This window comes from Lepidochelys kempii, chromosome 2 (assembly GCF_965140265.1).
Source record: "Lepidochelys kempii isolate rLepKem1 chromosome 2, rLepKem1.hap2, whole genome shotgun sequence".
Lineage (NCBI taxonomy): Eukaryota > Metazoa > Chordata > Testudines > Cheloniidae > Lepidochelys > Lepidochelys kempii.
The window spans coordinates 3123325-3149721 of record NC_133257.1 but is presented as its reverse complement, the minus strand read 5'-3'; the positions used below and the strand labels follow the sequence as shown (position 1 = coordinate 3149721).

General features: G+C 63.1%; 2 protein-coding genes across 4 annotated transcripts in view; one reads left to right on the top strand and one right to left on the bottom strand.

Annotated features, from left to right (window-relative positions):
- Window positions 1-1017: 1017 nt before the first annotated feature.
- FOXH1 (forkhead box H1) lies at window positions 1018-4152 on the top strand. Its single transcript, XM_073329325.1, has 3 exons — window positions 1018-1140; window positions 2123-2227; window positions 3208-4152. The coding sequence occupies exons 1-3, from the start codon at window positions 1018-1020 to the stop codon at window positions 4150-4152; spliced, it is 1173 nt and encodes a 390-aa protein (XP_073185426.1).
- A 981-nt stretch (window positions 4153-5133) lies between these two features.
- The window catches only part of KIFC2 (kinesin family member C2), a 36411-nt gene continuing 15147 nt past the window's right edge, over window positions 5134-26397 (bottom strand). For all 3 annotated transcript variants that reach the window (XM_073329904.1, XM_073329907.1, XM_073329906.1), the window contains 15 exons: window positions 23825-24021; window positions 23307-23372; window positions 22339-22476; window positions 20879-21076; window positions 18345-18518; window positions 17786-17933; window positions 17363-17493; window positions 17040-17151; window positions 15888-16069; window positions 13546-13650; window positions 12939-13069; window positions 10998-11121; window positions 9897-10026; window positions 6961-7190; window positions 5134-6478 (listed from right to left, as the gene is read on the bottom strand). In XM_073329904.1, coding sequence (XP_073186005.1) covers window positions 6353-6478; window positions 6961-7190; window positions 9897-10026; window positions 10998-11121; window positions 12939-13069; window positions 13546-13650; window positions 15888-16069; window positions 17040-17151; window positions 17363-17493; window positions 17786-17933; window positions 18345-18518; window positions 20879-21076; window positions 22339-22476; window positions 23307-23372; window positions 23825-24021 — 2192 coding nt within the window. In that variant the 3' untranslated portion in view covers window positions 5134-6352. The remainder of the gene's footprint in view (window positions 6479-6960; window positions 7191-9896; window positions 10027-10997; window positions 11122-12938; window positions 13070-13545; window positions 13651-15887; window positions 16070-17039; window positions 17152-17362; window positions 17494-17785; window positions 17934-18344; window positions 18519-20878; window positions 21077-22338; window positions 22477-23306; window positions 23373-23824; window positions 24022-26397) is intronic.

Here is a 26397-nt window from a genome sequence, read left to right as displayed (position 1 = left end):
ACATGACCTCTGAGGGACGATTGAAAACACTGGGTTTGTTTAGTCTAGAGAAGAGGGGACTGAGGGGGGACATGATAACAGTTTTCAAGCACATAAAAGGTTGTTACAGGAGGAGAGAGAAAAATTGTTCTCCTTGACCGCTGAGGACAGGGTCAGAAGCAATGGGCTTAAATTGCAGCGAGGGAGGTTTAGGTTGGACATTAGGAAAAACTTCCTAACTGTCCTGGTGGTTAAGCACTGGAATAAATTGCCCAGGGAGGTGGTGGAATCTCCGTCCTTGGAGATGTTTAAGAGTAGGTTGGACAAACACCTGTCAGGGCTGGGCTAGATAGTTCTTAGTCCTGCCAGGGAGGTCCCGTCCAGTCCTACGAAGCTATGATTCTTCCTGGCATCACCCCGACTCATGGTTCCTAGGCCCCCCACCCAACACCCTAAACTAGCCAGGCCAAGCCCTGCCCTGTTCCTGTACCAGGCCTCACTCTGCCCACCGGAATCTCAGCTCATCTGCAGCTGCTTGTCACCCCTGTGCCCAATACCATGGCGGTGCCCCAGGACGGCAGGTGCCCACCCAGCCAGGCGGGGTCACCCCAGAGCCAGGCAGGGCAGGAGGCTCTGGCTGGGGGTGGCTCCCCCCCCCAGCAGCGCTGTCTCAGGCCCCATTGTGCTGAGCTGCAGGGTGAGCTGTGGAGGGGAGGCAGGGGCCACTTCTCACCTCAATCAACCCAGGGCCGCCACCTCCCGCCTCCTCCCAAAGCAGAGCCAGCGCCCAGCCCCTTCCCCTGGGCCGCACCCCAGCCGGGCTGGCTCCAGCGGGGGGCGAGCCGCCCATCTGCATGACAAAGGCCGCGATGGCCACTGAGAGCCCCTAATGCGCCCACCTGGGAGCTCCCAACAGCCGCCGCGGGCGCCTGGCCTCCCTCTTCACACGCTCCGGGCGCCTGGCCGGGACGGACGGACCCAGCCCCCGCGGAGCAGCCCTCGGGCCCCGCCGGCCACCCCACTGCCCAGCCCAGCGCCATGGAGCAGACGCCGCCGAAGAAGAAGAAATACAGCCGGCACCGCAAGCCGCCCTACACCTACCTGGCCATGATCGCCCTGGTGATCCAGGCCTCGCCGGGCAGGAAGCTGAAGCTGTCCCAGGTACGGGGCCCCCCGCCCGGGACAGCTGCGCCCTCCTGGCCGGGCAGCGCAGCGCGCAACTCGCCACGGCCCGGATCGGGGCCCCTGGGTGGTTGGTGCCCCCGGGAGGAGACCCCCGCCCTGAACCAGTGACCCCGGACCGCAGGCTGCAGTTCCCTCCTGGGGTGCCCTGTAGGAGGTTGTGGGGCGGGGACCCAGCGTAGGGTCACCGGTCCCGGGGTTAGCTCCGCTCCAGGCGTCTTGCCGTCTGCCTGCGGGCTGGGGGGCATCGGCTGGGTTTGGGGGGGGCGCTAGGGTGGATTGGCGGCAGGGGCGATGTGGTTTTGGGGTGGTGGGGCAGTGGCTGCGGGGCGATAACTGGTTTGGAGAAGGGGAAGGGGGTCGTTGGGGGGGTCACTGGTTTGGGGTAGGGATGGGGTGGTAGGGGGAGGGGGGTCACTGGGTTGAGGGGGTGGAGGTGTGGGGGTCACTTGTTCGGGATGGGGGGAGAGGGTTTGGGGCGGTCACTGGTTCGGCGTGTGGAAGTGGGGGGTTTCTAGTTCAGGTTAGGGGATGGGGTTGGGTTCAGGGAGGGGGGTCACTGGTTCCGGGTGGAGGTGGGGGTCACTGGTTCGGGGTTTTGGTGGGTGTTTGGGGTCACTGGTTTGGAATGGTTCCGGGTGGGCGGTCAGTGGTTTGGGGTATGAGAGAGGGTTGGGGGGGTCACTGGTTCGGGGGAGGTGAGAATCACAGGTTTGAGGTGAGGGGATGGGAGGTGGGCTCAGTAATTTGGGGGTGGGGAAGGCGGGAGAGAAGGTTTGGGGGTCACTGGCTCGGGGAGAGGTGGGAGTCAGTGGTTCGAGGTGGGGAGATGGGGTGGGGGTCACTGGGAGTCACTGGTTGGGGTCAGGGAAGGGTGCGTGAGGGTCCCCCAGCCGGGATCGGCCCTGGGGTCTGCTCCGCCCGCGGCCAGGGGCTCTCACGCCCCGTCTCTCGGTTTCAGATCATCCAGGAGATCGGCGCCCTCTTCCCCTTCTTCACCGAGGGCTACCAGGGCTGGAAGGACTCCATCCGCCACAACCTGTCCTCCAACCGCTGCTTCTCCAAGGTGAGCGCTGGGCCGGGGCCACAGACACCGGGGGCAGGGGTGGGGTGGGGTGATGGGGCTTTGGGGGGCAGACTGGCGGTGGGGTGATGGTGATGGGGTGTGGTGGGCAGGCTGGCAATATTGGGGGTAGGGATGATGGGGAATGGGGGTCAGCCTGGCAGTGGGGGGGATAAACAGGACATGGGGGGCAGACTGGCAGTGGGGGTGGGGTTAATGGGCTATGTGGTGACAGGCTGGCAGTGGGGAGGATGACAGGACATGGGAAGCAGGCTGGCAGCGGGAGGTGGGGTTAATGGGGCATGGGGCAGGCTGGCAGGGTAGGGATGACAGGTATGGAAGGCAGGCTGGCAGTGGGGGGTGGAGATGATGGGGTATGGAGGGCAGGCTGGCAGTGGGGGGTGGAGATGATGGGGTATGGAGGGCAGGCTGGCAGTGGGTTGGGTAAACAGGAAATGGGGGGCAGGCTGGAAGTGGGGGGTGGAGTTAACAGGGCATGGGGCAGGCTGACAGGGTGGGGAAGATTGGGTATGGAGGGCAGGCTGGCAGTGGGGGGGTAAACAGGACTAATAAATTGGTTAGTCTCTAAGGTGCCACAAGTACTCCTTTTCTTAGTGGGGGGGTGGGGATTATGGGGTGTGGGGATGACAGGGGATGGGGTCAGGCTGGCAGTGAGAGGGGTAAACAGGAAATGGAGGGCTGGCTGGAAGTGGGGGGTGGAGTTAACAGGGCATGGGGCAGGCTGACAGGGTGGGGAAGATTGGGTATGGAGGGCAGGCTGGCAGTGGGGGGGTGGGGATTATGGGGTGTGGGGATGACAGGGGATGGGGTCAGGCTGGCAGTGAGAGGGGTAAACAGGAAATGGAGGGCTGGCTGGCAGTGGGGGGCAGGCTGACGGGGGGGGTCTCTGACTCTGGGGAGCTCTGTCCCTGGAGACCTCCCCCCTCCCACAGGTTGAGCCCGTCTCGCTCTCTCCCCGGCAGCTGCTGAAGGATCCCGCGAAGCCCAAGGCCAAAGGGAATTTCTGGACGGTGGACGTGAGCCGGATCCCCCCGGAAGCCCTGAAGCTGCAGAACACGGCCATCTCCCGGCAGGAGGCGGCCTTCTTCGCCAGCGACCTGGCCCCCTTCATCCTGCACGGGCAGCACTATAGGGGGGGCCCCCAGCAGATGCTGCCTGCAGCCAGCGTGGGCGCTAGAGTTCCCGCACCTGGGGCCGATCCAGAGACTCAGGCCCTGCAGGCCAGGCCCCGGCTGGACACTTCCTTTTCCATCCAGTCCCTGCTGCAGAACCTGCACAAGGTGGACTTGAACAAGCAGCCCGGGGGTCAGGGGCTGCCCAGGCTGGGGAGGTCTCTGCACCCGGAGTGCCAGGAGCCCTCTCCCTTCCCGCTTCCTTCCCCCGCTGCGCTGAGGGCCCCTGGCAGCCCCAGCTACCCCTCCAGGGGCCCTGGCATCCCAAGGACTCGCTCCTCCTCTGCCTCGACGCTGCCCTTGGATGAAAAGAGCCCAGGCAGCCCACAGCCCCCGGCTCTGGCCAAGTGCCCCCAGCTGCTCCATGCCTTCCCGAGCAGCAGCTCCGACTCAGAGGGCTCCACGTGCCGCACCCCGCCAGTGTCCCCCATGCACCAGCTCCCCCCCTCCTACGCTATGGGCCTGACCCCGCTCATCCCCACTTGTTTTGCCTTTCCCCCCATCCCCGGGCTGCCCTACCTCAGCTACTGCCCCGCTGCCTACGTCAGCCCGGCCTACTGGGACCTTGTGCCCCAGCCCTTGCCAGCGGCCCTTCCCCCACTGCTGGGCGTCCCCATGGACCTGGACAGCGCCCTCCCGGCCCTCCCCCACAGCAAGGCCAGACACGCCCCTCCCACGGCGCCTCCGCCCTGGCACACCCAGCATCTGGTGCCCCCCCAGTACGGGGGGTTCTGAGGGACACGGGGGCAGCCCCTTTCCGGCGGGGCAGCAGCGTGGCTGCTGGGCGATGGCTGATGCTAAACGTGCAATAAAGGCCAAAAGCTGGGAAAGGGCAGCTCCACACCGGCCCTGCCCCAGAGACCAGCCCCTCCCGAGCCCCTGACCTGCACCACGCAGCCTGCAGGCCCAGCACGCAGCGTGGCCTAGCCGCAGGGGTTAGGTTGCAGCGGTGCGTGCTGCAGCATGGCCCGGGAGCCTTCCCAGGGGAGCAGGGCCCAGAGCCTGGGCTGGAGGAAGGGCGGGGTGGCTCCCAGGGGCTGGGGCAGCCCGGGCCAGCCCTGCCCCTCCTCCGGCCAGCCCCAGTGGGAAAGTGAGCGGGTGGGGTGGAGACCGTGGGGGGGGTATGCGTGTAAAGTGTGTGCACACACGCACAGCTATGAATAAAGGCGAATGGAGACTTGGCCGTGCCGCTCACTGTGCTGACCCCATCACCTGCCCCTGCCCTACGCTGACCCACAGCCTGCTCCCCCCAGCTCCCTGAGCCTGTCCTGTTCCAGCCCCAGGTCCATCTGCTACTCACTACCGGGTGGGGGGATGGGAGCAATGTGAGGGCAACCGCAGGCAGCAGTAGGGGTGGGGGGCTTCACCATCTGCCCCCTGCTGTGCTTGGCAACCCCACCCCACCCCCCATGAGTGCGGGAACCCATGTCAGGAAATACAACGCCTAACCCCTCTGCCAGGGCACAGGAGCATGGGCTGTGAGACTGTTTGGGGCTGGGCCCCACCAGTTGGGGGCCCAGGACTACCTGTGGGGATTGCAGAGGCTGAGGACAGCAGGTTCTTTGCTCTGGCAAGTGGGGGTGGGGGGGGAGGCCACAAACTGGCTGAGGATGCAGGAGACACAGGGTCCCCTGGGGAGGCAGGGAAGAGGTGGGAGGGGGAGGGACGTCTCAGAGCTGGGCCCCTCACCCTAATAAGGCAGCATCAAGAACAGGCTGGGGATGCAAAGGTTCCTCTTTATTGCACCCAGCGGGAATAGGGCTCAAGTAGCACAGACGCAGCCTGGGGGCCCCAGCCCTCCCCCAGTAGCCCGACTGCCAGGGGCGCAGACCTGGGGATGGGGCATGAAGGGCCTCTCCCAGCAGGCAGTGGGGCAGGAGCACTGGCTGGGAGGGGAGTGCCCAGCTACTCCAGCAGGGGGCAACTGCAAGGAGTGGGGCAGCACCGGCTATGGGGGGGCTCCTAGCTATTCCAGCAGGGGGTGCTGTGGAGGGGGCCAGCAGCGTGGGCATGAGGATGCCTCCCTCCAGGCTATTGCACTAATTAACTCCTGGCACAGAGCTCGGGTTCGAGGAGCGGCGGGGAAGATGAGTCCTCCGTGATCTCCCCCAACATGGGTGGCCGGGGAGATGTTGGTGCACATTTGCCTGGCTTTGCATATGCATTCAGACATGCGTGTGCGGAGGAGCATGCGTGATTGTTCAAGCCAGTGACTGCTCAGCAATTGTCAGGCAGTATGTGGGGGCATTGCTGTGGGGTGGGGGCAAGGCCCTGCTGGTCTCCTATTTGCCCATTCGGAGGGCAGAGTGACTCTCTGTGTGCTTTACACACACGCAGGGAGCATGCCCTACCGTTATGATAGGGCCTACAATAACAGTTGCAGGGTGGGAGCCCATTGTCCCACACAGCTTTCCTCTGTCATCGGGGCCAGCAGAGGGGAGCACAGTGTGGACAAGGGCTGCCAATACCCAGCATGGAGGGCTGGGCGACCTGTACTACAAGGGTAATGGGCGGGGGCACGTCTCCTAGTCCGAATGGGCCCAGAGTGGTCCTGCTCAGGGCAGGTGTCTGGCCCGAGAGGGGCCCCATGGCTGGAGGAAATCACAGCCCAGCTGCCGAGCTGGGGACAGTGTGCCGGGGTACCCGCTAGTGGGCAGAGGGAACCAGCATAGCACGGTCAGCCCAGGCCAGGCCTTTCCCTTCCCCTGCTTCTCTGCCCTGTTGCTGGGCTTAGGACCAGGGCTCCAACCGCAGCTTGGTGTCTGGGACCAGACGCCCCCACTGCCCTGTGGATGCGCTGGCTGTTGCATGTGATTGCTCCCTCCCAGCTGACGGCCGCTGCCTACCCTGCCCTGGTGCCTCCTTGCTGTACCACAGCTGGAGAGAGGTGGGGTTGCTGCCTGCATCTTGGGCCCAGGGACGGGGCCAGGCGGGCTCAGAGCTCGCTCCGGCCCCAGGAGTCGATCCTGCGGGATGCTGGGCCCAGCTCCACCTTGCAGACGCGCTGGGCGAACTTCAGGGAACACATGGTCTCCCCCACGTTCTTCTCCAGTAGCGAGATCTGTGGGGGAGAGATGGACGGAGTAAGGGGGCCTGGTTAAAATAACCCGCTTTCACCACCAAGGGGTAGCGGGCCCCATCCCCCAGAGTCCTACCCCCACACAGGGGTCCCTCATCACGGTAATAACGGACGTGGGTGCTGAGCCGCCCTCTCGGTGGGGGGTGCGGGGGTGGGACGACATGGCCTCGCTGCTCAGCCGAGCAGGAACTAATCGAGCCCTCCGCGATCCCTGTATCATCCTGGGCTGGGAAGTCTGTTAATCAGCAGCGTTCTCCCTACTGGTCAGAGGCAGCAGCACGGGGTGAAATAATGTAGGCCCTACACAAACAACAACGGTTATTCCCCCTTTTCTCTGTCACAGAATGGCGAATTTCCATGAGGCATTTCGGGTGCAGCAGCTCACACGCGGGAGATGTGGCCTGTGGAGCCCCAGCATGCAGTGCGGCCATTCCCCAGCATGCCCCGGGCTCGGCGGTACCTACCTGCACCATCATTACAGTCTTGTTGCCCTTGCCCAGGGAGTCCTGCAGCAGGTAGGTGAGCTTGGAGTTGCGGAAAGGCACGTGGCCCTGCTTGGCTCTGAGGGCCTGGATCACCTCCCCCAGGGCCAGCAGGGACTTGTTAATGTTCTGAGCTTCCTTCAGCCGCTCGCCCTGCGCCCCCGACTTCCAGACCCGCTCAGAACCTGCCAGGTCCACCAGATTCAGCTTCCCTGGGGTGCCGGAGACACAAGAGGAGAGTCTGGGCTTTGTGCGGCAGGCTCTGGGGAGCCAGGAAGGGCTGGGTCTGCCAGGAAGGGGCCAGGTGTGGGGTGCTCTTGGGGGAGCCACAGCCCCTCCCTGCCCACCCTCCCGATCCCCTCGTTCCCCCTCCAGCTGGCACTGGACCCCCAGCACCGAACCACACCTAACACTGCCCCACAAAGAGAGGAGAGCCAGATTTTCAAGCAGGGATCTCTCCATTCTGGGAGCACAATTTTGCACCAATGGTGATAAATCTGAGTCTGCAATTCAGATCACAAAAGCCACTGCCCTGCGGGGACAGCCTGGTACATTGATCACCCAGCGACCTGAACTGCACCCGCAGACTATTATGGGGCCGTGAGTTGTGGCTGTGAAAACAGAGGCCAGCACCCTAGGGCAAAAGGGTGTCCCTAATGCTGGGTGGTTAATAAACACCCTCCCCCCATCCCACCCCCCATGATGCTGACCATGGCCAAGCGTTCAGAGATTGCAGGTGGGAGGCTGGCGGTTCCCTCCCTGGGTCTCGGTCACTTGGACAAGGACAGCAGCCTGGTCAGTTCCACCTTGTTTCTCGTCCATTTCACTGTCAGGGGCTCATGCCCTAGCACAGGGCTGCAGTGTTGGGCCCCTGCCAAGGGGATGAGTGTTCAGCCTGTCAGCCCCTGGGGGGGCCGTCGTTTCCTGCGCATACTTCCAGCGGCAAGCACGGGGGGACACCCCCCCCTCCGGCCTCCAGCTGCTACTGCAAGACTCAGCATGAGCCATGGCCTAGGGGACAGGCGAGGATCAGGGTGCAAGGTCTCTGGAGCACTGATCGCTAAAGGGCGCAATTGGATGCAGTAGGGCCACGGTGTGAATTCAGCGTTAGTGGGTCGGTGGCCCTACCAGGTGGAGCCCTGTACAGATCAGGCAGTGCCAGGATGAGCTCCCCCCACCCCCATTAGCCCTGCCCTATAGGGGTTCCACGGCTCGCCCAGAGAGCCCCAGTACAGCGGCTTCTTCGTGAACATTTGAGAGTTGCATTTATCAATGTTGATCAATGCAAAGTACTGCACACTGGAAAACATAATCCCAACTCGACGTAGAAAATGATGGGGTCTAAATTAGCTGTTACCACTCAAGAAAGAGATCTTGGAGTCACTGTGGATAGTTCTCTGAAAACATCCACTCACTGTGCAGCCGCAGCCAAAAAACTAACAGACTGTTGGGAATCATTAAGAAAGGGATCGATACTAAGACAGAAAATATCTTATTGCTTCTATATAAATCCACGGTACGCCCACACCTTGAATACTGCATGCAGATGTGGTCGCCCCATCTCAAAACAGATCTATTGGAATTGGAAAAGGTTCAGAAAAGGGCAACAAAAATGACGAGGGGACTGGAACGGCTTCTGTAGGAGGAGAGATTAATAAGACTGGGACTTTTCAGCTTGGAAAAGAGACGACTAAGGGGGGATATGACAGAGGTCTATAAAATCGTGACTGGTGTGGAGAAAGTAAATAAGGAAGTGTTATTTACTCCTTCTCATAACACAAGAACCAGGGGCCACCAAATGAAATTAATAGGCAGCAAGTTTAAAACAACCAAAAGGCAGTATTGCTTCACACAACGCACAGTCAACCTGTGGAACTCCTTGCCAGAGGCTGTTGTGAAGGCCAAGACTATAACAGGGTTCAAAAAAGAACTTCATGGAGGATAGGTCCATCAGTGGCTAGTAGCCAGGATGGGCAGGGATGGTGTCCCGAGCCTCTGTTTGCAGAAGCTGGGAATGGGAGACAGGGGATGGATCACTTGATGATTCCCTATTCTGTTCAATTCCCTCTGGGGCACCTGGCATTGGCCACTGTCGGCAGACAGGACACTGGGCTAGATGGACCATTGGTCTGACCCACTCTGGCCGTTCTTCTGTTCTTCTGAGAGGGTGAGGCATATCCATGGGGATCCAGCCTGGGGCCCAGCCAACTCATTTCACAGGGTATACCTATACTGCAATTAAACACCCACAGCTGGCCTGTCTTATCAGACTCGGCCTCTCGCTACGGGGATGTTTAACTTCGGCCTTGGGATCTTCGCCCATTGCAGGGTCCCAGAGCCCAGGCTCCAGCCTGAGTCCCAGCGTCTACCCCGCCAAACTGCAGCAGAGGCCCGAGCCAGCATAGACCCGTGCAGGCCGGCTGGTAGCCAGGAACAACGTCTGGTCACTGCCCTGGAATCAGAGCCAACCCTCCCCTGAGCGAGTCCCGGGCGACTTGACACCTCCTCAGCCAGCCATTCCTGCCTAAGAACCCCACCTTGTCCCTGAGAAGCCTGGTCTTACCTCAGTGCAGCCTCCGTGGGACCTCTGCCCCCCACAGCTCTGCCCCTGCGTGGGGGTGGCCGGAGGAAGGCTCAGGGGCTTCCCACAAGCACCAAGCCTCAAGTTCCTCCTCCACCCCCCGGAAATCCTGAATCAGTGTGTCCCCAGCACTGACCATGACGTCCAAAGCCCCCAGCCCTCTTCCTCGCCTCCTGTCCATCAGCTGCCGCTGTGGACCGTCAGATTCGGGTGGCTCTGCCGCCCCCAGGCTGTCCCAGGGCTTCTCTCCTCTGTGCGCAGCAGCCAGCAGGGGGCGACGCGGAGCAGGCCGGGGGTCCAGGAGAGGATTGTGGCGCAGGCCCGCGGCAGTGAGTACCTGAGGTCTTGGTCCCGGTGCTGCAGTTGGTGCCAGTGATGGTGATGGTGAGCAGGGCGTGGGACCGGGAGCTGCGCTCGTTCATGTTGGTGCAGTAGGTTGCCCGGTTCCTCTTCCCCAGCGACAGCATCTGAGACAGACCCAAAGGCCGAGGGAATGAACCCACCAGGAATGATCCTCACAGCCCCCAGCCCCACCCTCCAAGACGCAGTGAGTCAGCAGTGTGCCCTTGTTGCCAAGAAGGCCAATGGCATTTTGGGATGTATAAGTAGGGGCATAGCGAGCAGATCGAGGGACGTGATCGTTCCCCTCTATTCGACATTGGTGAGGCCTCATCTGGAGTACTGTGTCCAGTTTTGGGCCCCACACTTCAAGAAGGATGTGGATAAATTGGAGAGAGTCCAGCGAAGGGCAACAAAAATTATTAGGGGACTGGAACACATGAGTTATGAGGAGAGGCTGAGGGAACTGGGATTGTTTAGTCTACGGAAGAGAAGAATGAGGGGGGATTTGATAGCTGCTTTCAACTACCTGAAAGGGGGTTCCAAAGAGGATGGCTCTAGACTGTTCTCAATGGTAGCAGATGACAGAACGAGGAGTAATGGTCTCAAGTTGCAGTGGGGGAGGTTTAGATTGGATATTAGGAAAAACTTTTTCACTAAGAGGGTGGTGAAACACTGGAATGCGTTACCTAGGGAGGTGGTAGAATCTCCTTCCTTAGAGGTTTTTAAGGTCAGGCTTGACAAAGCCCTGGCTGGGATGATTTAACTGAGAATTGGTCCTGCTTCGAGCAGGGGGTTGGACTAGATGACCTTCTGGGGTCCCTTCCAACCCTGATATTCTATGATTCTATGATTCTATGACGCGGCAGCTGCGGGGAACCTCCCGCTCTGCTAGGCGAAGCTGCCGGGGAGCGCCGGCCTGAGTCACTGGCACTAGCAAAGGGAGCAAGCAGAGGGGTGGCTGGACCAGGTTTCACCAATTCACGAGCATGACTCCGCCCCTCTTAGCTCCACCCCTGCCAGTATAACTCAGATGCCCTGCCCCCTCACTCCTCCTGCACCCGAAGGCCATGGGTGGCTTTGTCCCGTCCCCTGGTACCTTTCGGATCTCCCGGAGCCCCTGCACCTCCACACTGGTCAGGCCCGGCACATGGAGCTGCCCACTCCCGTCAGGGTTCAGCTTGATGTCCAGCTTCTCCTGCGGCTCCTTCCCAAGCAGATCCCTGCAGGGAGATGACAACATCGGCTCAGGCTGGGTCCCCGTGCCCAGGACGGTCCCTGGGTGCTCTGGGTCCCTCAGGGCGGGTTGAGACAGTATTGAGTCTGCAGACAGGGATGCTAGGGAAGGGGACGGGCCATGGGGAGTCTAGGACGTAGGGCTGGGTAATATCAAGTGCTTCAAAAACCATATAGAGCAATCACTGCTCTCTCCATGGAAGTGCGGCCACCTCTGGAGCAGGCCTGTACAGCCACTCTGAACAGCAGCTTAGAACAAGTGAAGAGGAATCCTGGATCCAACTGAAATCAACAGGAGGGTTTAAGGAGGCAGCATTGATTCACCTGAGCTGGGATTAACTCAGGACCTAGTTTTATGTTTCAGCTTAAATCTGCATCTCCGGAAGCACAGCGCCCCCTACTGCGCTCTGGGGTCCCGTCAGTCAGAGCCGAGAGCGCCCCCCGCAGCACGGCGCCCCCTACTGCGCTCTGGGGTCCCGTCAGTCAGTGCCGAGAGCGCCCCCCGCAGCACGGCGCCCCCTACTGCGCTCTGGGGTCCCGTCAGTCAGTGCCGAGAGCGCCCCCTGCAGCACGGCCCCCCTACTGCGCTCTGGGGTCCCGTCAGTCAGTGCCGAGAGCGCCCCCTGCAGCACGGCCCCCCTACTGCGCTCTGGGGTCCCGTCAGTCAGAGCCGAGAGCGCCCCCTGCAGCACGGCGCCCCCTACTGCGCTCTGGGGTCCCGTCAGTCAGTGCCGAGAGCGCCCCCTGCAGCACGGCGCCCCCTACTGCGCTCTGGGGTCCCGTCAGTCAGTGCCGAGAGCGCCCCCTGCAGCACGGCGCCCCCTACTGCGCTCTGGGGTCCCGTCAGTCAGAGCCGAGAGCGCCCCCTGCAGCACGGCGCCCCCTACTGCGCTCTGGGGTCCCGTCAGTCAGAGCCGAGAGCGCCCCCTGCAGCACGGCCCCCCTACTGCGCTCTGGGGTCCCGTCAGTCAGTGCCGAGAGCGCCCCCTGCAGCACGGCCCCCCTACTGCGCTCTGGGGTCCCGTCAGTCAGTGCCGAGAGCGCCCCCTGCAGCACGGGCCCCCTACTGCGCTCTGGGGTCCCGTCAGTCAGTGCCGAGAGCGCCCCCTGCAGCACGGGCCCCCTACTGCGCTCTGGGGTCCCGTCAGTCAGAGCCGAGAGCGCCCCCTGCAGCACGGCCCCCCTACTGCGCTCTGGGGTCCCGTCAGTCAGAGCCGAGAGCGCCCCCTGCAGCACGGCCCCCTACTGCGCTCTGGGGTCCCGTCAGTCAGTGCCGAGAGCGCCCCCTGCAGCACGGCCCCCCTACTGCGCTCTGGGGTCCCGTCAGTCAGTGCCGAGAGCGCCCCCTGCAGCACGGCCCCCCTACTGCGCTCTGGGGTCCCGTCAGTCAGTGCCGAGAGCGCCCCCTGCAGCACAGCACCCCCTACTGCGCTCTGGGGTCCCGTCAGTCAGTGCCGAGAGCGCCCCCTGCAGCACGGCCCCCCTACTGCGCTCTGGGGTCCCGTCAGTCAGTGCCGAGAGCGCCCCCTGCAGCACGGCCCCCTACTGCGCTCTGGGGTCCTGTCAATCAGAGCCGAGAGCGCCTCCTGCTGCGCCCCCTCCCCCTGTCCCGTCACGGCGCCCCCTAGTCCCATGCTGGGTATTGGGGTCACTCTGGAGTGCTGAGCAGGTCCTTTGGTCAGACCCTGCCCGGTAAGGCAGCGCGGTGCCCAGCCTATGCAGCAGGGTGAGGGGAAGGTTCTGTGGGGGGCAGGGCGTTCCTAGCAGTGCATGGGGCAGGCCCCCTCTCCCGGCCCCCTCTTACCGGATCACCTCGTTGTAGATCTCCACCACGCTGAGGCTCACCGAATACTTCCACAGCCCCTCCCTGGCCTCCATCTCCTGGTACAGGGCCTGCAGCGCCCGCTGGTTTATGCCAGGGTCCTCGGGGACGCCCTGGAGCCAGACAGAGACAGGGCCTCAGGCTGCCGCCCAGCACAGAGGTGGGGGCTTCGGGGGCAGCCTAGGCCCCCTCAGAGTCCCCTCAATGTGGAGGCGTGTGGGGGCCTGTCCGTGCGCGTCGCAGCCCGTTGGCACATGCGTGTGTACCCGTGTGTAGGAGTGTGCAGGTCGGGATCTCCTGCACTGAGCCCCATGCTTCCAGGCGGCTCCAAACGCCCTCACACCGGCAGGACGCCCACAGACGACGCCCTCCTTCCCAAGGGCAGAGAGACAGATCCCACCTCCCGAGAACGGGAGACTGTCTGGGGGGCAGCCGGATTCCCACGTCCCTGGAGGGCTCTAGGCCTGGGATGCAGAGCGGGGTCTCTCCATTCCCCCACCCCCGTGTCAGCCCTTCCTGGAACCTGTGGGGCTAAGTGGGGCAGAACCCAGACTGGCCCCTTCCTCAGCCCCATGGCCCTGCTGCTTACCTCCATGGTGTACGTCTTCCCCGAGCCAGTCTGCCCGTAGGCAAAGATACACACGTTGTAGCCATCCAGACAGGACAGGACCAGGGGCTCGATCTCCAGAAACACCTGAGCGGGAGGCAGACAAACAGGTGGGCATCAGCAGGGGGCCGAGGGACCCGTGTCCCGGTGTGGGGTGCAGGTTCTGCAGTGTGGGTGACAGCCAGCAGAGCTGTGGGGGAAGGGGTGCAGTGCAGGGGGTGCCCTGAGCAGGCGGGGTGAGTGCTGGGGGCTGAGGCTGCCGGTCGTGCGGGAGGAAAGCCAGTTACCTGCGACCCTGGCAATCATGGCTCTGGTGGTCTGGGAGGAGCTCCAGGGTCCTGTCCCTGGCTAGGCACCTGGGGATCAAGGGGTCACAAAGCACCAGGTGGAAAGGTCAGCGCAGAATTAACGAGCCCTCCCCAGGGGGGAGGCAGTGCCCAGAGCTCCCCCACGGCGATAGGCCCCAGCACGCTCTGCCAGACTGCGGAGCACCACCACACGCCGTCTTAGAACACGATCCCCCTGCATGCCGCTCTAGAACAGACCGCAAATGGCTCTAGGACAGTGGAGTTGCACACCGCTCATGCACACCGAGCTCTAGAACAGACCACAAGCGACTCTAGAGCAGTCTAGCTGCACACTGCTCTAGAACAATCCACCCACACACCCGGGGAGCGAGAGAGCTCTAGAACAGTCCATCTCCACCCCACGCACACCTCTAGAACTCAGGCCACGTACCACTCTAGACCAGTCCATACACACACAGAGAGAGCTCTAGAACAGTCCGTCAACACACCGCTCACATGTCATGGTAGAACACTCCACATCACCCCCACATGCTGTTTTAGGACACCGCACCCTGGCACTTCAAATCTAGAATGTTCCACACATCAATCTAGAATGTGCCATATTTCCATTTACTTAGAACACTATAACCCACATGGCATTTTGCAACCCTCTGTTAACCATCCTAGAATGTCCCAGCTTCCCAAGACAATTCTCTAGAACATTTGGGCCATAAATGCTCACCTAGATCACTATATCCTATCTTATTCTAGAGCTCTATAGGCCACCTTTGTGTGCCATTTTAGAACACCATGCGATGCACGGATCTAGAACACTACAGCATGTGTCTCCTTGCAGAACACTCACAAAGGCATGCTGTCCTAGAGTGCCCTACACAGACCATGCTAGAACGCGCCACCCCGCACCCTGATCGAGAACAGCCTGCCCTGTGCGCTGATCTAGAACACTGGCGAGTCTTGCTGTTCTGGAACACATCCTGCCCCGTGGGCTAGAATCTCCCTCCTCCTCCTCCTCCTCCGCTGCTCCCCAGTGCAGCACTGCTCTGACATGCTCCATTTTCTGGAATGCTTTCCCCCCTTCTGCCTGTCTCACTTCCCCGGTTCCTCTACAGCGCTGCACCTCCCTGCACCCTGGAACTCCCTCCCCTCCCCCGCAGCGTTCTGGAGTCCCCCAAGTCCCTCCAGCATTCCAGGAGGCTCCATCTCCCCAGGTTCCAGGACACTATATCCCAGCTCCATTCCCTTCCCCACAGCGTTCTGGACCGCTCCAGGCTCTGCTCCCTTGGCAAGCATGGGGGGCACAGCCGTCACCCCCATACCATCACAGTGCAGATGTGAGGGAGGTGGGGATGGAGTGGGGCACATGCCCCGGCCTGCCCTCCCTCATTCCCAAGAGCTGCCAGGCAGTGCAGCTCCCTGGGGGGCCTGCCGGCCGCATGGCAGCTCTATGGAGGGGCTCCTGGTAATGCAGCCCATCCAGGGGGCCCTCCCCCCATCCACACAACTGCCCCAATCGCTGGGCTGCTGCTGCCCCCGCAGCTGCCAGGGGACGGCCCTTCGGCTGAGTCACACGGGCGCTGTGCCTCCCAGCCCGGGGCGGAGACCAGCACTGACATGGCCAAGGGGCGCAGCACGCCTGGCATGGGCACAATGAAGGGAAGGGAGAGCTAAGTGTCTGGCTGCAGATGCTGCCTTGAGAGCCACCCCTCCCATCTCCCCCACCCCGGCCTGGGGGGCCACAGCTCTGAGGTGAAGATGCCCGTGGGCCCGGCCAGGGCACCAAGTCCCCAGGCATGGCGTGGGTCTGAGAAACAGGCAGGGGGTGGCTCAGATCCAGTCCTGCCACCAGAATGCCCCTGGGGGCCCTGACTGCCAGGAGCTTGGGTGGCAGCTGGGCCCCCAGCTCATGGCCGGCACCGCCCGGGGTTCAGGGCAGGAGGGTGGCCGAGCCGGGGTCCCCAGTCTGACACAGATGGGATGGGGCACGGCGGGGCGGGAGGGAGTCGGGCAGCGGGTCACCTCCTCCTGCGTGGCCTCCGGCAGGAAGACCTTGTCCAGCTCGAAGGTCCTCTCCTTGCCCTTGTAGCGGGCGGTGAGGCTGCTGTCACTGCCGGGCTCCGTGCTGACGGCCGTGCTCACCTCCCCCTCCCGCTGGTCCACCTCCGTCACCGGCTTCAGCCGGCACAGCACCCGGATGTTCCCTGGGGGCAGAGACGCAGGGTCACGGGGGCTCTGCGGGGCCCTGGAAACTGGAGTCCACTACACGCGACAGCCAGGGGCCTGCCACGCTGCCCTCAGCCCTGCCTGGCGCCCTCAGGCTCCATGGCCCAGCCAGCCCCTGGCCAATCAGTGCCAATGGATGCCTGGCCCATGAGAAGCCAGGCTGAGACCGCTACCCACCGCCCCAGAGCCGCCCGCAGACAGGCTCACCCTGCAGCCAGGGCCGAAGCCAGCCCTGCGGGACCCCACAGCGAGTGTCTCCGAGCCAGCTGCTCCCTGTGCAGGGCAGAAGCCAGTACTGAGCCGGGGCGGCCTGGGAAGGGCGCTGTCCCACTGCGGAGGGGAACACATTTGATCCTGTCCCTGCCCAGCACCCTGAGCCAGGGCTGTGGGGAGCAGGGCTTCTGAGGCTGGAGGTCCCAGCTCAGCCCCTGGGTATGGGCCTGGGCAGGGAGGGCTCCAGGGACAGGCACAGGAGCCTGAACCCTGGACCAAGCCAGGGGCTCTGGGGGTCAGCGCAGGTGCCCGAGCCCTGGGCTGGGCTGGGGGCGGGTCACAGGGTCCTGGTGGCCTGGAGCCAGGACCACACCTGGTTTCCACTGGGGCTGAACCCAGCTCAGTGTGAACGGCAGGAGCAGGAGGCGGAGCAGGAACGCCTTGGCTCCTCCCACACAGCTGCTCAGCCAATGAAACACAAGAGGTCGTTGTGCCAAGCCGTCACTGGCTGCTCAGTGACCCAGCAGGCGGGTGGTGACACCTGAGAGCCAGTTAACCCTTTCCCGCCTGCCACACCCCCCATGCTCGGCTCTGGACCGACCCAACCCAGGAGAGCGACCTGCCATCCCAGGCACCCTGGGGCCTCTGCTGGGTGGGGCGAGGGGCCCACCCAGCCCCGCCCATGGCCCCCCGCACTGAATCCATCCCCTGCCACCCTCCCCCAGCCCTTCGCACCTTTCAGCTCCACCAGGTGGGCGTGGTACTTTTTGCGCAGCAGCACCTCGTGCTGGTATTTCCACTGCAGGTCCCGGCTGGCCTCCGATGCCTCGCTGGCGGCCGAGCACATCTAGGGGGACAGGGACACTCAGCCCCCGCCGGGCCCCGCGCAGAGAGCCAGCCTGAGCGCCCAGCGCCGCTGGTGTTGGGGGCAGGAGGCTGGGGGACCAGGAGCAACTGCCCCCTTCCCCTGGACGGGCCTCCCCTGCCCCCTCCATTCCCCGTGGGCGAGCCCCGCTTCTCCCCGACAGGCTGTCCCCCAGCAGCCTCCCCAGCCTCACCTGTCTCCTGGCCTCCCGGATGGCTGCCTCGTAGAACTCGGAGAAGTCGCGCACCTGGCTGCGCAGGCTGGAGTAGCTGGTTTTCATGCCCTTGAGGATGGGCTGCAGCGTGGCCAGGCGCCTCTGGACACCTGCCAGGGGAGCAGAGACCGGGGGCAGCTGCCCTCAGAAACAGGCCCTAGGTAGTCCATCCCCCCCACCCCTGCCCCACACAGGGATCCACTCCGCAGGGCTGGAATCTGCTCCCATCGAGCGCAGGGGATCCACTCCCCAGGGATCAGCTCCCCGGGAGGCAGCACCAGGATCTGATCCCAGCAGGGATCTGCGCCAGGGCACTAGCGTTGTGCGCTCACGGCTCAGGATCCCCTCCTGACCAGGGGCTTTCGGAGACGCTTCCCCAGCCCCTCCCCAGGCCGGCGGTACCTGTCAGCTGCTCACGGAGCTGCTCCAGGTGCTGCTCCGAGCACTCCGAGGCCTCCTTGACGGCCTCCTCCTTCTGGGCTTCCAGGTGGCTGATCTCCCGCAGCAGCTCCTCCCGCAGCTTGGTGATCTCGCACTCGTAGGCAGAGATCTGCAGGTGGGGAGACCCTCGGGTCACCAGGGAGGGCTCGTCTGGCCCTCCCCAGGGGCTGTGGGGGTCACATGAGTGAGGGACGGGGCTCCTGGCTATGGCCTGGGGGGAGGTCGGTCCCTCCACAGGTGAGCGCCTGCTCTGGGGGCTGGACGGAGCAGCTCCATTCCCCACCTCCACCTGCCGTGCCTGGGCCCCGGGGACCTGCCCCCTCTTTCGTAGGGTCTGGGCTACTGGAATGCAAGGCTGGGCTACCCTCCCGTGCCCGATGGCCACCCCCAGGGTTGGGTCTCTATGTCAGGGGATGCGGCTCTCAGCAAAGGAGCAAGGAGCCATGGACCGCGGTATTCTGCCTGCGAGGGCACAAGTTTGAATCCCACCCACCCTGTCAACGGTGCCGCTCTCGCTCACCTTGTCTCGCAGCCCAGCAGTCACCTCCTCCGAGCCTTGCAGCTGCTCCGCCAGCCGTTGGCACCGCTCCCCCTGGCTGCAGAGCTGCTCCTGCAGCCCCCGGTTCCGCTCCTCGGCCTCCACCAGAGACCTCAGGGTCGTGGGGGACTCCACCTCCACTGTCTGGGTCACATACTAGAGACGTGAAATGGATGCTGTGAGGGGCTGGGGGCGTGACTGCCCCCTGCTGGGGGAATCAGACCTGTACGTGTGCGTGTGTCACTGCCCTGTGGGTGGGTGGGTGTCACTGCCCCCTGCTGTGTGTAAGTGTGTGTTTGTGTCACTGCCATGCACGTATGTGTGTGTCACCACCCTTGCTGGGGGAATCGGACCCATGTCTCTGTGTGTGGGTGTGTGTCACTATCCCTGCTGGGGGAATCAGACCCACGTGGGTGTGGGGGTGTGTGACTGCCCCCTGCTGGGGGAATCAGACCCGTGTGGGTGTGGGTGACTCCCCGTGCTGGGGGAATCAGACCCGTGTGGGTGTGGGTGTGGGTGTGTGTGACTGCCCCCTGCTGGGGGAATCAGACCTGTGGGTGTGTGTGGGTGTGTGTCACTATCCCTGCTGGGGGAATCAGACCCGTGTGGGTGTGGGTGGGTGTGACTCCCCCTGCTGGGGCAATCAGACCCGTGGGGGTGTGGGTGTGTGTGACTGCCCCCTGCTGGGGGAATCAGACCCGTGTGGGTGTGGGTGTGTGTGGGTGTGGGTGTGTGTGACTCCCCCTGCTGGGGGAATCAGACCCATGTGGGTGTGGGTGGGTGTGACTCCCCCTGCTGGGGGAATCAGACCCGTGGGGGTGTGTGACTCCCCCCGCTGGGGCAATCAGACCCGTGTGGGTGTGGGTGTGTGTGTGTGTGGGTGGGTGTGACTCCCCCTGCTGGGGGAATCAGACCCGTGTGGGTGTGGGTGACTCCCCGTGCTGGGGGAATCAGACCCGTGTGGGTGTGGGTGTGGGTGTGTGTGACTGCCCCCTGCTGGGGGAATCAGACCTGTGGGTGTGTGTGGGTGTGTGTCACTATCCCTGCTGGGGGAATCAGACCCGTGGGGGTGTGGGTGTGTGTGACTGCCCCCTGCTGGGGGAATCAGACCCGTGTGGGTGTGGGTGTGTGTGGGTGTGGGTGTGTGTGACTCCCCCTGCTGGGGGAATCAGACCCATGTGGGTGTGGGTGGGTGTGACTCCCCCTGCTGGGGGAATCAGACCCGTGGGGGTGTGTGACTCCCCCCGCTGGGGCAATCAGACCCGTGTGGGTGTGGGTGTGGGTGGGTGTGACTGCCCCCTGCTGGGGGAATCAGACCCGTGTGGGTGTGGGTGTGTGTGGGTGTGGGTGTGTGTGACTCCCCCTGCTGGGGGAATCAGACCCATGTGGGTGTGGGTGGGTGTGACTCCCCCTGCTGGGGGAATCAGACCCGTGGGGGTGTGTGACTCCCCCCGCTGGGGCAATCAGACCCGTGTGGGTGTGGGTGTGTGTGTGTGTGGGTGGGTGTGACTCCCCCTGCTGGGGGAATCAGACCCGTGTGGGTGTGGGTGACTCCCCGTGCTGGGGGAATCAGACCCGTGTGGGTGTGGGTGTGGGTGTGTGTGACTGCCCCCTGCTGGGGGAATCAGACCTGTGGGTGTGTGTGGGTGTGTGTCACTATCCCTGCTGGGGGAATCAGACCCGTGGGGGTGTGGGTGTGTGTGACTGCCCCCTGCTGGGGGAATCAGACCCGTGTGGGTGTGGGTGTGTGTGGGTGTGGGTGTGTGTGACTCCCCCTGCTGGGGGAATCAGACCCATGTGGGTGTGGGTGGGTGTGACTCCCCCTGCTGGGGGAATCAGACCCGTGGGGGTGTGTGACTCCCCCCGCTGGGGCAATCAGACCCGTGTGGGTGTGGGTGTGGGTGGGTGTGACTGCCCCCTGCTGGGGGAATCAGACCCGTGTGGGTGTGGGTGTGTGTGGGTGTGGGTGTGTGTGACTCCCCCTGCTGGGGGAATCAGACCCATGTGGGTGTGGGTGGGTGTGACTCCCCCTGCTGGGGGAATCAGACCCGTGGGGGTGTGTGACTCCCCCCGCTGGGGCAATCAGACCCGTGTGGGTGTGGGTGTGTGTGTGTGTGGGTGGGTGTGACTCCCCCTGCTGGGGGAATCAGACCCGTGTGGGTGTGGGTGACTCCCCGTGCTGGGGGAATCAGACCCGTGTGGGTGTGGGTGTGGGTGTGTGTGACTGCCCCCTGCTGGGGGAATCAGACCTGTGGGTGTGTGTGGGTGTGTGTCACTATCCCTGCTGGGGGAATCAGACCCGTGGGGGTGTGGGTGTGTGTGTGGGTGGGTGGGTGTGACTCCCCCTGCTGGGGGAATCAGACCCGTGTGGGTGTGGGTGTGGGTGGGTGTGACTGCCCCCTGCTGGGGCAATCAGACCTGTGCACACGTGTGTGAGAGCAAGAGGCTGCGCCTGCCCTCTAGAGGCCACAGAGGCAAACTGCGGCGCCGAGAGGCAGGCCGGGAGCTGGGCTCACCTGTACATCAGGGGGCCGGTTCTGCTGGGTCTCCAGCGCGAGCTGCAGCTTCTGTATCCGCTCGTCCAGCCTGCGCACCTCCTGCTCCTTCCGCCACTGCATGGCGCTGGCCTGCCCCTCCAGGCCCACCAGCTCCTCCACCTTCTGCTGCAGGGACGTCTCCAGGTGCTGCACCCTCGACCTCAGGCCCTCGTTCTCCTGCAGGGGCCGTGGGCAGGGCGTGGTTACGTGCCAGGAGGCTCCTCGGGGACCTACCTGGCCGGATCTCCCAGCACAGTGCCCACGGGGCGCCGGCCTGGAGCTCAGGGTCCTGCATCCCACAGTGGTAGTGATGCGGGGGCTGGGCATAGGGGGACTCTGGCGGTCAGTGACACGGGGGCTGGATGGGGGGGGCAGGGATCTAGGGGTGAGTGATGGGGGGGCTAGGCGGGGAGGCTGTAGGGGTCAGTGACATGGGGGTTGGGTGGGAGTAGGGCTCTGGGTCAGCAAGAGGGGCCCCGCTCACCTTGGCCAGCATGGCAGAGGACTGGGTATGGGGCGGAGGGAGGGATCTCTAGGGGTCAGTGACACAGGGGCTGGGCAGGGACAAGGCTCTGGGTCAGTGATGTGGGGGCTGGGCATGGGGGGGATCTAGGGGTCAGCGATGCGGGGCCTGGGTGGGGGCCTGGGCGCTGGGTCAGTGACGGGGGGGCTGGGTAGGGGCAGGGCACTGGGTCAGCAACAGAGGCTGCTCACCTTGGCCAGCGTGGCAGAGCGCTGGGCATGGGGCGGGGCTCTAGGGGTCGGCAACGGGGGGGTTGGGCGGGGGCAGGATACTGGGTCACCTTGGCCAGTGTGGCAGAGAGCTGGGCACGGAGGTGGGCTCCAGGGGTCAGCGACAAGGGGTCAGGGGGGCTGAGCAGGGCACTGGGTCAGTGACAGGGGGCTTGACGGGCCCCACTCACCTTGGCCAGCACCTTGGCCAGCATGGCAGAGGGCTGGGCACAGGGGGGGCAGTGGGTCACCTTGGCCAGCGTGGCAGAGGGCTGGGCACAGGGGGGTGGGGGGGCACTGGGTCACCTTGGCCAGCATGGCAGAGGGCTGGGAACGGGGAGGGGGCTCTAGGGGGTCAGCGAGGGGGGTGGGGGTGGGGCGGGGGGGCAGTGGGTCACCTTGGCCAGCGTGGCAGAGGGCTGGGCATGGGGGGGCAGTGGGTCACCTTGGCCAACATGGCAGAGGGCTGAGCACAGGGGGGGCGGGGGGGCAGTGGGTCACCTTGGCCAGCGTGGCAGAGGGCTGGGCATGGGGGGGCAGTGGGTCACCTTGGCCAACATGGCAGAGGGCTGAGCACAGGGGGGGCGGGGGGGCAGTGGGTCACCTTGGCCAGCGTGGCAGAGGGCTGGGCATGGGGGGGCAGTGGGTCACCTTGGCCAGCGTGGCAGAGGGCTGGGCACAGGGGGGATGGGGGGGCAGTGGGTCACCTTGGCCAGCATGGCAGAGGGCTGGGCAGACACAGTCGCCAGCTGCTGCAGGAGCCCCTGGGTGACGCTGAGACTCTGCTTCAGCCCCTCGTTCTCCACCGTCAGGTTGTGGATCCGCTTCTCCGAATCCGTCACCCCCTGGAAGGAAAAGCGGGGCCGGGGAGCTCGAAGCCTCGGCAGCCCCCCCGCCACTGCCCCCGAGAGCCTCGGCAGCCTCCCCCCACTGCCCCCAGGAGCCTCGGCAGCCTCCCCCCACTGCCCCCAGGAGCCTCGGCAGCCCCCCCACACTGCCCCCAGGAGCATCAGTGCCCCCTCCCCACACTGCCCATGGGAGCCTTGGCACCAATCCCACACACTGCCCCCAGGAGCCTCGGTGCCCCCCCACTGCCCCCCCACACACATACTGGCCCCCCCCACACACACTCACTGCTCCCGGGAGCCTCGGCACCCCCCCACAGTGCCCCCAGGAGCCTCGCCCCCACACACACACAGTGCCCCCACAGCAGCTGCCAGCTTTCCTCTCCTGGGAGCGCCCCCCTCCCCCCGCTTCTCTCATCTTCCTCCCCACCCTGGGGAGCAGGAGAAGGGATAGGCCTGTAAAGGAGGCAGTGGGGGGAGAGGGCAGAGACAATAGGGGTGGGGGGGATAAAGTGGGGGGGCAGAAGGAACAAGCCTAGGCGGTACAGTGGGGGGACATGGGGCTGGGGGGCAGATGCAGTGGGGGGCAAAGGGACAGGTGTGGAGGGGCTGCAGTGGGGGGCAGCAGAGGGGATGTGGGGATGCAGTAGGGGGGAGCAAAAGGAACAGGCCTATGGAGTGGAGTGGGGGGAGGAGGCAGAGGGGACGGGGGGTTGGGGTGGGGGACTAAAGCAGGGGGCAGAGGGGACAGGCCTAGGGGAAGGAGGCAGAGGGGATGGGGGGAGGAGGCAGAGGGGACGGGGCTGGGCTGGGGATGTCTTTCTCCTCACCATCCCCGTGCGCAGCCGCCTCAGCTCCTCCTCTCGCTCCTCAATCTGCTGCTTCAGCTCTTGGACCTAGCGGAAGGACACACCTGGCATCAGGCCCCTCCCTCCCCAGGGGCTGCGCGCCACGGCCCCCTCCCCAAAGACGGGGCGCTGCCGATGGAGGGCGCAGTTAGGGCAGGGACAGCCCCAGGGCATAAGGGGCTGGCTGGCGGGGGGTGAGCCCAGTGCCCCACATGGCCCCCAGGGCTGTAAGGATGAGGCTGGTGCCTGCTAGCAGGGGCTCCCCTATAGCTCAGGGACGCTGAAGGGCTGAGTTCTTGCCCTGGTTCCCCAGGGACTCAGCCATCCCTGCCCTGCAAGGCCCTGCAAGCAGAGATCCCACCTGTGGAGCTGTCTCCATCCTCGGGGTCTTCTCCCCTTCCTGGGGCTTTGCTGTGGGCCCCGCCAGCCTCTCCTCAGCAAGAGCATCATTCCCATCCTACCTGCCAAGGTCCACCAGCAGCGCGGCCCCTGGTTCTCACCTGCAGGCCGAAGCTCCCTGCCAGCTGCTGCCTCTCCTTCTCCCCCTCTTCCAGCTGCTCCCTCAGGCCCGTGATCTCCTCCAGCAGCTTGTTCCTCTCTCCCTGCAGGGCACTGATGGACTCCACCAGCCGGTGCACGCCCACAGGGGTCACGGGCGGACACGGGGACAGGGGGCAAGCGGAGGGTGGCTTCATACCTGGGGAGAGGGGGACATATGCAGTCACTCCTAGGACATCCATGTGGGTGCAGAACTAGGTGGGCCATCTGGGGAAGGGATGAGCGGGATGGGGGGGATGCATCCCACCATAGAATTAGCCTGGAGACAGAATCACCCTCCGCTCAGTGAGGGGCAGGCGGGTATGTGCTCGGGGGAGGGGGGGAGGATGTGTCGGGGGTTGGACAGGTATTTTGTATGGGTGGGTAGATGGATGAGTGTATTGCATGGACGGATGGATGGATGGTCATGTTGGATGGACGGGTGGGTGAATGTTGGATAGGTGGATGAATGAGTGGGTGCATTGCATGGGTAAATGGATGAGTCTGTTGGATGTGTGAATGGATGAGTTTGTTGGGTGGACAGGTATATGGATGGATGGTGTGTTGGATGGACAGGTGGATGTGAGGGATGGATGGATGGATGGATGGGCAGATGGATGTGTGTGTTGGATGAGTGTGTTGGATGGATGGTTGGTTCTGTTGGATGGGCAGATGGCTGAGTGTGTTGGATGGTGTGAAGAAGTGGGACTGTTCTTAATGTTTCCTCTGAATAGTGTGGGGGTGCCTCAGTTTCCCCTAGGCAGTTCTTAAGTATCTAGGGGGTGGGATAAGGGTGTATGATCGTTGCAGAGCCCTAGAGGACAGGTATGTGCAGGAGTCTGGACACAGAGAATGGCCGACACCCTGTTTTCTGGCCACTGATGGCCCGGCCCTTTCCCCCTGCAAGGTGAGAGCTAAAGGGTTGGAGAACAAAGGAATCAGGTGACCTCCTGGCCAGGAAAAGGGACAAAGCCCAGAGGAGGAGGGGCTGGAGGGAGTTTCAGTTTGGGGCTGGCTGGGACATGGAGTGAAGGGCAGACATGGTTGTCTGGCTCACTGCCACCCAAAGTGGACCCAGCTGAGGGGTCCTGTTCTCTGCACCTGCAAGCTCTGTTTTAGACCGTGTTCCTGTCATCTAATAAACCTTTTGTTTTACTGGCTGACTGAGAGTCACGTCTGACTGTGAAGTTGTGGGGGCAGGACCCTCTGGCTTCCCCAGGAGTCCCGCCTGGGCGGACTCGCTGTGGGAAGTGCACGGGGGGCAGAGGATGCTGAATGCTCCGAGGTCAGACCCAGGAAGGTGGAAGCTGTGTGAGCTGTGTGTCCTGCAGACAGGCTGCTCACAGAAAGGAGACTTCCCCAGGGTCCTGACTGGCTTCATGGGGAGCAGTTCCAGAGCATCGCCCAGGGACTCCGTGACAGATGGATGGATGGGTATGTTGGATGGTTGGGCAGATGGATGAGTGTGTTGGATGGTGTCAGAAGTCACAGGTGTGGTGCTCTGCTCTGTTAAATGTTGATAACAGTCGGTTGCGTACGTGTGTTCCCTCTGTGTGCTGCCCCGGCTCTGCAGATCGCTGACACAGAAGACCCCGAGAGAACCCCCAATGACCACAGGCTCTGATAAGGTACGAAGGCACCCGGCCAGGTTTATTGTCAAATGAAAGAGTCTCTAGCTCCCCGGATAAGATGTCTACAGTTCTGCTAGTACATATGTGCTCCCTGACAATGGATCATCTCAGCCAGTGGCGGGATTTACCACTGCCCCCTAGGCCAAACCAAGACATCCACTCAGGAGTGCATTCATAGCCACAGCTACAAACAAGTTACACATCACTCCTGACGCATAGAGGTGCAACCCCTCTAGGTATTAGGGTGCCGCCTCTCACAAAGCAACCCTACCATATTACTTTCCTGCCCCTGTCTTTAGGATAGGTCAGCCTGTTCCTGTTATCTGTGGGGTACGTGCTTGTACCAGTGTTCTGGTACCATCCTGGCACGTGTTTCCATAACTAGTGCCCAGTACCTTTTAGGGATGTGTATTTTTACAACATCAGCCCTCTTCTTGCCAGATTCTGTGAGCAGGGCCTGCCTCTGGCTCACAGCTTAACTTTGCTTTATGTCAGCAAAATCTTGACCATTACTTTAGTTCAGGCCTTACGCTTCATACCAGGCCTCTGAAGCAAAAGTTTGTTTCAGGGCATCATCTTACTACAGATGGATTGATGGATATGTTGGATGGATGGTTGGTTGTGTTGGACGGTTGGGTGGATGGGTGGGTGTCTTGGATAGATGGATAGGTGGGTGGGTGTGTTGGATGGTGTAGTAGGAAGAGAGCCTGAGACATAAGCCCTTGTGTCAGAGGCCTGGAATGAGGCAGGACCTGCTCACAAAATCTGGTAAGAACAGGGCTGATATTGCAGAAACACACATTCCTAAGAAGTGCTAGGCACAGAGCACTCACGCAAACACATCTCGATATCAAGTGGTACCAGAACATCCCAATATCAAGGATGGTAGAAAAACATTCCCCAAA